Source organism: Myotis lucifugus, unplaced genomic scaffold (assembly GCF_000147115.1).
Source record: "Myotis lucifugus unplaced genomic scaffold, Myoluc2.0 scaffold_385, whole genome shotgun sequence".
Classification (NCBI taxonomy): domain Eukaryota; kingdom Metazoa; phylum Chordata; class Mammalia; order Chiroptera; family Vespertilionidae; genus Myotis; species Myotis lucifugus.
In genome coordinates, this window is record NW_005871433.1 from 915554 (window position 1) to 927239 (window position 11686).

The 11686-nt window shown below is 44.2% G+C and overlaps 1 protein-coding gene across 16 annotated transcripts in view; it reads left to right on the forward strand.

Moving 5' to 3' along the window:
* The window catches only part of SNX31 (sorting nexin 31), a 69303-nt gene extending 66368 nt beyond the window's left edge, over nt 1-2935 (forward strand). For 14 of the 16 annotated variants that reach the window (XM_023743347.1, XM_023743348.1, XM_023743345.1 and 11 more), the window contains one exon: nt 1923-2935. In XM_023743347.1, the coding sequence (XP_023599115.1) occupies nt 1923-2018 (96 nt within the window). In that variant the 3' untranslated portion in view covers nt 2019-2935. The remainder of the gene's footprint in view (nt 1-1922) is intronic. The other 2 variants (XM_023743337.1, XM_023743341.1) reach the window with 2 other exon arrangements.
* The last annotated feature ends 8751 nt before the right edge of the window (nt 2936-11686 follow it).

Here is an 11686-nt window from a genome sequence, read left to right on the forward strand (position 1 = left end):
CAACGGCAGCCGGTGCGGCCCTGTCGGTTGGGGTTGTTCCTAGTGTTTGGGTCCTTACGGGCGCTTACGACTAGTATAATAATAGATTCTTAGCTGGCTAGGTCAAAGACCACAGAAGAAGATTCTCACCACTTTTCTCGGTGAAAAAAAAAAAAAACCAAACCAAAAAGTGTACAGGGGCTCCAGAGATAGTTTCTAAAGTGAAGACTCCTGGGACTCACCCTAAAAGATGATGCAATAGATCTGGGGTAGGGGCCCTGCATCAGAGTGCATAACAAGCACTTCAGTGGGAAACGCTGCACCAAGCTTCAATTCCTTTAACTGTAGAATGTATGGGGTAATCCATTTCAGCACCATAGTAACAGTGTAGAGCCATGGTTCTCAGCCTTGGCTGCACATCAGCAGCACCGGGGGATATGTAAAAACCAATGATGGCTGGCTGGGGCCTGGCAACAGAATTTTTAAAAGTTCGCAGATGGTCTAATGTACAGCCAGGACTGGAACCATCGCTCTAGGATAGTGGTTCTCAAAGTGTGGTCCCTGGACCAGGGGCATCAGCATCCCTTGGGAATTTACTAGAAATTCCAATTCTCAGGCCCCACACCTGCTGGATCTGAAACCCTGGGCCTGGGGACCAGCAACCTGAGTTTAGCAAACCCTGCAATTCAGTCTGATGCATGTTCAGATTTGAGAGCCACTGTCCTAGAACAACAGGCAACACCACACACAGCACAACTGAGATCAACATTGATGCTAATTCAGTTATCCTCTCAGATGAACAGCAGTGCCAACAGGCAAACCTCCTTCAGGCTCTGGGCAGGGCCAGCCTGGGGAAGGGGGCCTGGTGTCCCACCGTACTGAATTCCAACCTATTTTAGCAAACCTTTCTCTCTTCTTCTTCATTGTTATTGTTTATTTATTTATAAATTTTTATTAAAGTATAGCTGGCATACAATAGTATATTACTCTCAGGACTATAGCATAATGATTAGACATTTATATGCCTTATAGCAAATCTTTCTATAGAGCTGATTCTGAGCCAGGCACTGTTATAATTACTTTCCATATATAAACTATTTAGTCATCATAACAGCCCAGGTACTCTTATTATTATCCTTAGTTTTTAAAAATTGATTGATTGATTTTGGGGGGGGGGGGAGGAGAGAGAAAGATTTGTTGTTCCACTTTTTTATGCATTCATTGGTTGATTCTTGTATGTGCTCTGACCAGGGATCAAACCTGCACCTTTGGCATATCGGACGATGCTCTAACCAGCTGAGCACCTGGCCAGGGCTTATTATCCTTGGTTTATAGCTGAGGGAACTGAAAACACACAGAAAGGTTAAGTAACTGGCCCAAGGTCACACAGTTGGTAAATGATGGAGCCCCATGTTCAAACCCAAAGTCCAAACCCAAGTTTATTCCTTTAACCACTTGGCCTCAGAGAAAACAAATTTCAGCTGATCTGCCATTGAGGTGCCAGTATTTATTTCACCAGGGCCAAAGCATATTCTCCATGGCCCCTGTCTTTGAGATTTCATAAATATTGAAGGCTGATTTCTCACTCACTAAAGGTTAATAGCAATCAGAACCTCCTAAATTGTATAGTAAAGATTTGGGGTGAAGTTAAAAGTTGAAAGTCACATGGCTCTAAGGGAGGGGGAAAAGACAAGAGAGGAAGATTCAAGTGTTTCCTGGAGACATCCCAGTGCCTAGGGTTGGTCTGAAAAGGGCTACCTCGACATACCAGCAGGGGGCGCTCTCAGCCCTAAGTGTAGCTTCTAAAACCTTAGAATAACCATTGCTTAAACTGATGTAACTTTCTGTTCCCTTTTAAATATGAAAATCCTTGACTTTGTTATTGATGTTATGGAAATTATTTCCTCCCATATATATTTCTGACCTCTCTGTTTACTTCACAGCAGAAAGACTACTCTAGTTTTCTACCAAGAACAAGCAAGATTAAGACAGCTGAAGGTGACTGTGTTTCCAGGACCCCAGAGGAAGAAGGTCTTTGAAGAGAAAGTCTCACTTTTTAAAATGTCCTCTAAGGCTGTGTTGACCGTGCTTAAGTGTTGAAAGTGAGCTTCCTACCATCAATAAAAGAAATTTTACCCCTTCCTATTTTTGTGACAATAAGATGGACCCTCTTCGTCAAGACTACTTCAGAACTTTGTTAAACTCAAGATGAAAAAGAAATGCGAGCCAAAGCTATCCTGTTTGTTTTAATGACTCATAAATGACAAGTGGCAAATCCAAATCAATTAGTAAGAAGCTTGTTCTTTCCTCCATTCCCCTAAAATAGACGTTTACCTGGCTCCGTGACGTCTTTTATATGTTCTGACACGACACGAATGAAAGGCTCAGCAGAAAGCGCTATAAATGCATTTGGAATGAAGTTCTGAAGATGACTCATCAGCTGAGGAAAAGATGGCTCTAAGAAATGGAATCATTGAAAAAAAAATTAGGACTTTACTGGTGTGTCCACAGCACCAAAGCAAGGAGGGGAGGAAATATTGATTTGTTTCCTTACGTAATTCTGAGCCTACTACTGTGGGTGTTACTCAAAGTAATACAGAGTTCTCTATTTCTCTACTCTTGTCATTGTATTCTGCCCTTAGAATACTAAATTCAGTTCAGTGGTCATCATGCTATTTTGATTATTTTTATTTTGGAAAGCAATGGGTATCAGTATCAGATACCTTGTAAGTCTCTTAGCTTTACAAATACGTATACTTAGTCATTAGATTTTTCCTTATCCAGTTTCAGTTTATGATGATAATTAATGTAATATATATAGAATTATGACCACAATAAGGGAGAAGGACAGAAGAATCTATGAAATGTAATTAGATGAAGTGTAATATTCTGATGTTCTTTTCTAACTAGGTTGTGTAACTAATGATGCAATAAATATGAAATATATTCCAGTGAATATAGAATTTACTGATGGAAATTCTCCGAATAATAATTTTGAAATATAGATCTATTAAAGCCCATAGTATTTATAAAGCAATGCCTGAAGCCATAACTTCTAGTACTATAAAGTTTTATATTTCTGTTTTAGAGTGTAGTAGGAAATTTTGGCAGGGGACATCATAAACACCCCACATCGTCCATGGTAAGTATATTAAGGGGTTAGAATGCATTTTTAGATGAAACGGAAACTTATCTGCCATTTGGCTAACTTAAGAATAGTCGAAGCCTGTTTCCTTTTAATAGCAAACACCTACTCTGTGTAAGGGACTATTGTAGACACTAGGAATGTAAAGAAAAATTGTATTGGGGAGGGGGGTGAGAAGACGCATATATTAGGTTGAACTATATGCACTTGCCTTTGTGGAGGCCAAAAATAGTTGACTGTTGTCAATTTGTTATGTTTCAACTTGACACATAAGAGTGAGGAATCCCAGGCAGCGTGAAGTAGGGGTCCGATGTGGAGTATGGGCCTGTGTGTGAAGGGAATTTGGGGACGGTCAAGAAAGCCCAAGGGGAACACGGACTTTGAAGAAAGAGTGGAGCCAAGTGGAGGCCGAGTTGGGGCACACACAGAAAGGGAAGAGAGACACCAGTGGGAGAATGAGCCGCTCCGTGCTAGCAGTTTTAGGTTCAGGGAGCAGTCCGGAGAGAATGCTAAGACGAAGAGGGATCAGTGCGCATGCGAAGGCAGCAGCCTCGTCACATAAGTCAAGCAGTTTATCCCTTATTTGAGGGTGGCAGACACAGAAGCGTGGTATTTGTTCATTTTTTTTAACACGTAGAGATGATCATCAATATATATCAGAACGTGAGAAGAAAATACAAGTAATGAAGGGCATTCACAGTATATTCTATGAAGAATAAAGGAACTGGGATAGTAGAAAACAATTCAAAATTTACTTTGCACAATGGCACGTGCTGTTCTGAACACTTCTGTGAGAGAAGAGGGGCCATTAGCCTCTTTCGGGATTACGGGGCCTGTTTTCACCTAGGGCCGTGGTCGGCAAACTGCGGCTCGCGAGCCACATGCGGCTCTTTGGCCCCTTGAGTGTGGCTCTTCCACAAAATATCACGTGCGGGCGCGCATGTACAGTGCAATTGAAACTTCGTGGCCCATGCGCAGAAGTTGGTATTTTGTGGAAGAGCCACACTCAAAGGGCCAAAGAGCCGCATGTGGTTGGGAACCTGCAGTTTGCTGAGCTGCAGTTTGCTGACCACTGAGGGGAGCTGGTGGGTTGGAATCACTTCTGGGTCAACACCTATCATTATTGGGTAAAAAGTCTGAACTCCAACTGCCAGAGTGGCTTTCCCCGCTGCAGGCCCTGGGAGAAGATGCCCATCACCCCTCCCGGTGAGGACCGCAGTCTTCAGGTGGTATTGCTGGGGCGTGACCTTCCCAACAGCACAGAAGACATCAGGCAGCGCGTGACCTTTATAAAGGTAAGCAACTCTGGCCCTAGCCGATTTGGCTCAGTGGGTAGAGCATCGGCCTGCAGACCAAAGAGTCCCAGGTTCGATTCTGGTCAAGGGCACATACCCTGGTTGCAGGCTCCTCCCCGGCCCGGGCCCTGGTCCGGGCATGTGCAGGAGGCAACCAATCGATGTGTTTTTCTCACATCAATGTTTCTCTCTGTCTTTCCCTCTCTCTCCCACTCTCCCTAAAAATCAACGGAAAAATATCCTCAGTGAAAAAATAATTTAACAACAAAAAATTAAAATAATAATAAAAAGGTAGGCAACTCTTGAAATCCTTCAAGTCACTTCTAAGGGGTGTGGCACAGCTTGGGAAATTACCAGGATAGCCTTCAGTCCATAGATTCGCTCCTCATTACCCCTGCAAAACGGTCCCCAGTCAGCCAGATTTTCTCTGGATACATTTACATGCACCAGTATCACTGCTCCCACATCTTCCAGACATGCATCTCTGTTTCTACTGCTGCTCATACTCCTAAAATAAACTGGCATAAGCTCTCGGCCCATAGACAAACACACTTGAGTTTGAAAATCTCACAAGAATCATAATGAGAATGAAGGGCAGAGCTGAGTAAATTGTGGTGAGGCCCAAGGCCTGAGCTCTTTGGGTCCTGTGCAGGAAGCACATGCAGGCTTTATGTGAGGATCTGACATGCTCGCCAAAGCCAGGTCTCGGTCTAGGTCAGTATGCGCTAAGCTTATGGCTTGCACACATCCCCCCACGGAGGATGGGGAAGCAAATTTTATGTTCCATATCTAAGTTAGAAATCACCTTGATTTCACCCTCAAGGTAAATTTGAGAAGAGCTAAGGGATCTTAATTTGTGGAAAACCAAACAGGTGCCAAGCCTTGGTGAGAAAATAGCGGCCAAATTGATCCTACAATACAAAACACAACAAAACTCAGCAAAGGAGACCGCTCCACTTTTCTGGATGGTTCTTGGTCATCCCTCCTCCTGCAGTGTGTGGTCAGTGGTCCACCGGGCTGCTGAGGACTCGGCATGGCGGGAAATGGAAGGAAAAGAACTTCTCTCCTTTATTACACTGGTCTCAATCCTATCATCAGTGATCCCAAGGGGGAAAAAATATTAAGAAATTTGGTATAATTTTTAAAATATGTTTTTATTGATTTCAGAGAGAGGGAAAGAGATAGAAACATCAATGATGAGAGAGAATCATTAATTGGCTACCTCCTGAACGCCCTCTACTGGAGATCGAGCCAACAACCTGGGCACGTGCCCTCGCTGGGAATCGAACCAGTGACCTTCTGGTTCATAGGTTTGACACTTAACCACTGAGCCACACCAGTGGGGCAGAAGTTAGGTGTATTTTGATGGCTCTCATCACCCCAAAATAAGATGTGCTGAGTTAACTTACAAAAAGTATGGGATGGGTAACTGATAATCCCTTATAAAATGGCTTTTAATTCTTATATTTGTAGTCTCCCCCCCCTCCACTTTATTTTTTTCTGTGTTAATCTTTTGTTTTATTTATTATTTTTTAAGTATTTATTGTTAAAGTATTACATATCACACACTTTACTGAGGTATAATTGCACTTGGCATATACATTACTTTCTAATAGTTATTTGTTGTATTCTTTGTTATTGTTGTTGTATTCTTAAGAAGTAAGTCATTTGTATAACGATTTTCCAGGCAAGAAAAATTAGAGCTTTAGGAAAAGTACATGGTGAACTGGGGTCTTTGGTGTAGCCCTCCCTAGCCCAGGTCCTTTCTGTAGGGGAAAGTCTGTAGCTCACCATATGGGCTTTGCTTGTGTAACATCTTGGAAAAGGCTAGACATTCAGTTGATTTAAAGGCACCGACACTAGGGCTTTTGCACTGTTCTCGCGCCGAATGTGGTTTCTCTCCTGGAAAATGGGAACACAGAGTTGGCTGTGTTTCCTAACGGGATTTCCATCTGTCCCCATGAACACATACTTCGATGCAGCAGTTGTCTGGGGTGGAGACGCCGGAGCAGCAGGCTGAAAATGGTACGTGTGAGTTGGCTTGGCTGTGCACACGCGCGCTCTGATTCTCCCTGGGAACTGGGCCCTGCAGAATCTCTGGGGCGCCCCAGTCCTTTGGAACAGGGTCCCGTGTGCAGAGGAAGAGATGATGCAAATCTGCTGTTTCTGGATCCCCGTCCAGGGAAGCGCAGAAATTGATTTTCGGCAGAACAAGAATGACGAGTAAAGCGAGTGAAATGGCAGTTATGCAACATGCACGTTGCAAAAGGCAACCACTTGGAGACAAGTTCTAATCAAAACTCAGTTAGCTGTAGAGCTGATTTGCAGACTTTGCTCCGCAATAGCTGGTGGAGCATCACGCTTTCAGGAGGCACGAGGCCAGCAAGTCCACCTCCTGTGCAGAAGGAAAGCAGATCCACGGCCCAGCCCCTGGAGAGCACCAGGTTAAGGGAGAAAATAAGAAGATTGTATTTCAGAGTTTATTTTCTCGTCTCAACTGAATACCGCATGATAGCGGTTACTCCTAAGATTCTTGCAGGTAACTGGATTTCCATCAATTGTGTATGTAAGCATTGCTAGTCTTTTGCAATTAACTGTGGGTTGCTTCCCCTTTTTCTTGCCTCATCTCCTCTTTTCCCTTTGTCAAAATTAAAGCTGGTGACATGTAGTCTGGGGATCACAATGAAGATAGGCTGAGACCTTAGACAGCGAATTATCTGTAGAAAAGCCCTAAAACCTTACAGCCCTATTGCAAACTCCCTTACCTTGGACTTGAAAAACAAAATCCTCCTGGATTATTGACAAAACAAACAAACAGACAAAAAACAAAACTAAAAGCAACTGACTCCATTTTTTTAAATGGATATCCTGCATTACTTACTCACTCCCCCACCCCCATAAAAATGTAAAAAAATGCCTGTACTTGTTGGTCAGGAGTGTTAGGTTCAAAAGCTGGATTAGTCCAGTGTATTTGCAGACAGTAGTTTCAGAGTGGCATAGCCGTGGCCTTTATCTTGACTTAGGCATCACAGTTTTGTAAAGGCTTCCCTGCCTGAACCCAGCCTCTCACTGGTCACCTTTAAAGGCTTTGCAAAGCAATGTATTTGCTTCAAACTTTGCAAAAGGTATCCCCTTACTAATGATCAGTTACTTAACTTTTAGAATGGAAGGTTGATAAGGACTAATCCCTATATGCAGTATTTTATCTAATATACATGTGAAAATCTGTGCGGGTTCTGGCATCCTATCTAATAAAGACAGAATATGCAAATTGACTGTCACACCTTCACAAAGATGGTGGCTTCCAGTTCCCTCAGCCTCATTGGAGTCCCACAGTCCTTTCAGCCCAGCTGGGGGAGGGGGGTGGAGGGGCGGCAGGCGCATGGTGCGGCCGGACCCGCCCTCAGCCCCCCAGCCGCCCAGGGCCGCCGGAGGCTCAGGTAACCAGGGCCGGCCGAGGCTTGTGCTACCGACAGTGGCAGCAGCAGAGGTGTGATGGGGGTTTCGCCTTCCCCTGATGGCCAGGTCGCCTCCGGCCCCTGAGGGCTCCTGGACTGTGAGAGGGGGCAGGCCGGGCTGAGGGACCCCTCTCCCATGCATGAATTTTCATGCACCGGGCCTTTAGTAAGTGGATAAGTACAAAGAAAAACAACAAATGGGTGTTGCAGTGAGGATCCAAGCTCTTCTTTCCAGGGATCCAGCTGTGATCTTGGTAACTCTGCAAACGCAAGGCGATCTAAGATGCTTATTTTGCAATTAACAAAGGGAGAGGGGTTTTGCTTGAATAATTCCTATTGTGCTGGTTGCTGAAGGAAAATATGGTTCTCTAGGTCTAAGTCTTCAAAGTTTCCCCTTAGTTTTGCAAATACAATGCTGGCACACATACACACTTCACCCTTCCCCCCCAACCCCTACCTCCTGCCCTCAGTGGTTTAATTATTTAAACTGTTGAAGAACCAAAATGAATCTAACTCTGGTGCAGATAAATATATGCCACTTGTCTCATACCCTGAGACTTACTCATTTAATGGTTCTGCCTTGAGATCCCATTGCGTTAAGAAACACCTGATTCACACTAGTTCTGTGTGAGATGGGGCATCTGTGCAAAACACTTTTTGGAGCATGTCTCCCTCTGATGGTCATTCATTAGTACTACCAAAAACCCAAATGCCTTCTGGGATAAAACCAGAGCTTAACAACAACAACAAGTGCCCTTTCCTTTGCATGTACGTATGCTTTTTTAAAAAACACCTCCCCATTCCAACACAGGTCTTTTATACAGCGACAACTGGTTACACCAAGATGACTGCTAGATCATTTTGAGTCTCTTCTGATGAGCATTTAATTATGTTTTTGAAAGTCTTTTCTGCATTTTTGGAATATATAATCCAATACAGCCAAAATCCTTCTTTTCCTTACGCACAAGAAAACCTCCTAAAAGAAAATCCTACCCCAAGCAAATGCTTTCTGTCATCCATCCATCCATCCACTCATTTAGTTGTATCTAATAGAGTGATCCTGAACCCTGGCTGTGCACCAGAATTCCCTGAGAAGCTTTGAAAAATACAAATACTGGGCTATATTGTACTTTCAAACAATTCTGACTTGGTCTTGACTAGGGCCTGGCTGTTGGTATTTTTAAGTCCTGTGTTGCCTGGAATGTGCTGCCAGAGTTGAGAACTACTAATCACCTACTATGTGCCATTCATGGTGGTAAGTGCTAAGGATTTAATGGCAGGGATACAGCTTGGCTGCACTGACCTTCTGACATCGCCATTTCCCGGGCCACACAGATTGCCCCCTCTGTCTGGAACATTTCCCTTGTCCATCGCATAATTCACTCCTCATCCTTTGCCATCTCAGATGTACTGGTATTCCTTACTCAAAGACATTGCTGCCCTTCCATTTAGATTAAGTCCCCTATTTTGGAATATTCTTTACCTTCCTAGCATCTCTTCTCTTTTCCTCCATAGCACTCGTCTCAGTTGTAATCACAGGTGTTCCCTCTCATTGGGACCCTCACAATCAGAACTCAGCACCAACTAGATTTCGGTAATGAGGAAGAAGAGGCAGATTTACCTGCAGGGAACGGAGTTTAAGCTTCAGGGTCCTTGTGGTGGGCTGAATAACATCCCCTCCAAGATGTCCATGTCCTGATCCCCCAGAGCCAGTGACTGTGTGATCTTGCACAATAAAAAGGACTTTGCAGATGTGATTAAGTTAAAGACCTTGAGATGGAGATAATATTCTGGATTATCCAGGTGTGTCCGATATAATCCAAGGGTACTTATAAGGAAGCAGGAGGGTCAAAATGAGAGAAGATGCGAGGACAGAAGCAGAGGTCAGAAAGTGCTACACTGCTGGTTTTGAAGACGGAGGAAGGCATCCCCTTGCCAAGGAGTGTGGGCAGCCTCTGTGGTTCTCAACCTTCTGGCCCTTTAAATACAGTTCCTCATGTTGTGACCCAACCATAAAATTATTTTCGTTGCTACTTCATAACTGTAATGTTGCTACTGTTACGAGTTGTAATGTAAATATCTGATATGCAGGATGGTCTTAGGCGACCCCTGTGAAAGGGTCGTTCGACCGCCAAAGGGGTCTCGACCCACAGGTTGAGAACTGCTGCAGCTGGAGGAGGCATGGCAATGGATTCCCCCTAGAGCTTCCAGGTTTTACCCCGGTGAGACTCCGTTGGACTTCTGACCTCCTGAACCGTAAGAGAATTAATTGGTGTTGTTTTCCGTCTTTAAGGTTGTGGTCGTTTGTTACAGTGACACGAGGGAACTAATACAGCCTCCCTTACGCAAGCCCCTTCCAAGAGCCTGGAAGGGACTCTGGGAGTTTGTTCACAGGGTCCAGTGAAATTGCAAAATTAAAATGTTCTCACTGCAATTGGTGAAGGTGGCTGTCTCTTCACTCAGGCGTCTCAAAGACTCTCTCTCCGTTGGGTGAGAGTGTGGAGGAGCTGCGGACATTCTGGGGCTCTGGCGAAGCATAAGTGCAGCTGGGGAGACTTTGGTTTGCGGTTAGTGGGATAAGATGCTGCGGTTCACGGTCACTTCCACAAGGTGCTAACTTACTGCTGGGGTGTGGGAGTGGCTTCCGTAAACACTCCTCACGCCCATCGTGCTCACGTCCCCAGGTGTGGTGATATGAAGGAGTCGCAAAGTATGTGTAGCATGCAATTCATTCCCTTCATCTCATCAAAGAAAAAAGCTGTCTGCATAGTCCCTACATTTTTCAGATCAAACAAAAACAGTACTTCATGAAGAAGGACAGGAGAGATACATGTAAACAGAAGTAGTGAGTAGACTCTCAGATTGTTTAATAGACCAATTAATGAAGAAGCGTGAATTGTTTGAACGCTTTGGGAAAAGGTTGAAATTCTTGGCTGACTTGACATAATGAACAGGCATCAATGAAAATATTATAAACTTAACACACAACCGAAAGGTCGTCCATGACAGGTTGATTTATACATGTCATCAACTAGAAGAAGAATATTTGTGATTAGTCGCTCACTGCACAAGAACATGTGGAATGCCCTGAAATCTTATAATTCTTACATGAAAGAAATTTGATAGAGGTTTTCTCAAATTTGACAATAATCCTAAAGAGTTACATGACATTTTCAAGAACACACTGTTAGACTGAATAACAGCCCTTGAATGGGTGGGCATGAGGGTGGCATGGGTGGGCAAGTATGCCAGAATTCAGGGGAGGGATGGCCGGGAAGTCTCTTGGCGGTAGGACTTATTTTCAGTAAACGAACTCCCACCCCCCAGCACCCCCATTTTTCGTTTTGGCTGTACACCTGTATGTTGCACTTAGTCTGGAAATCCTAAAAAAATGGGATGTAAATATTTAAACCGTTTTTGAAACAATAAAAACCCAAGGTCCTATTTTAGAGTTAGAGCACTCCGCCATTAGTTGCTATTACTAATATACCTATTTGGGTTATAGGGAAGGCTTACCTAGCGGCCAACGATTGTTAATTGACGCCTATCGATCTTCATACAACTGACCTTGCCTGGGAAGCCTTCATTCAGCTGAGCGGGTGGGATGTATATTTAGAAAAGCACGTGAAAGTTGCAAAATGCTCCCGGGCTCAGATCGGAGCAAACATTTTTTAGGTTGCCTTCCCCTTCTCTCAGGCCGCAGTTGAGGTATTTTGCTTAATATTCAGAGGAGACTGAGTTTCCGATTGAGAGCCGGCCGAGCCGCCGTGCGCGCCGTCCGCCGCCAGGGGGCGCGCGGCCGCCGCCGC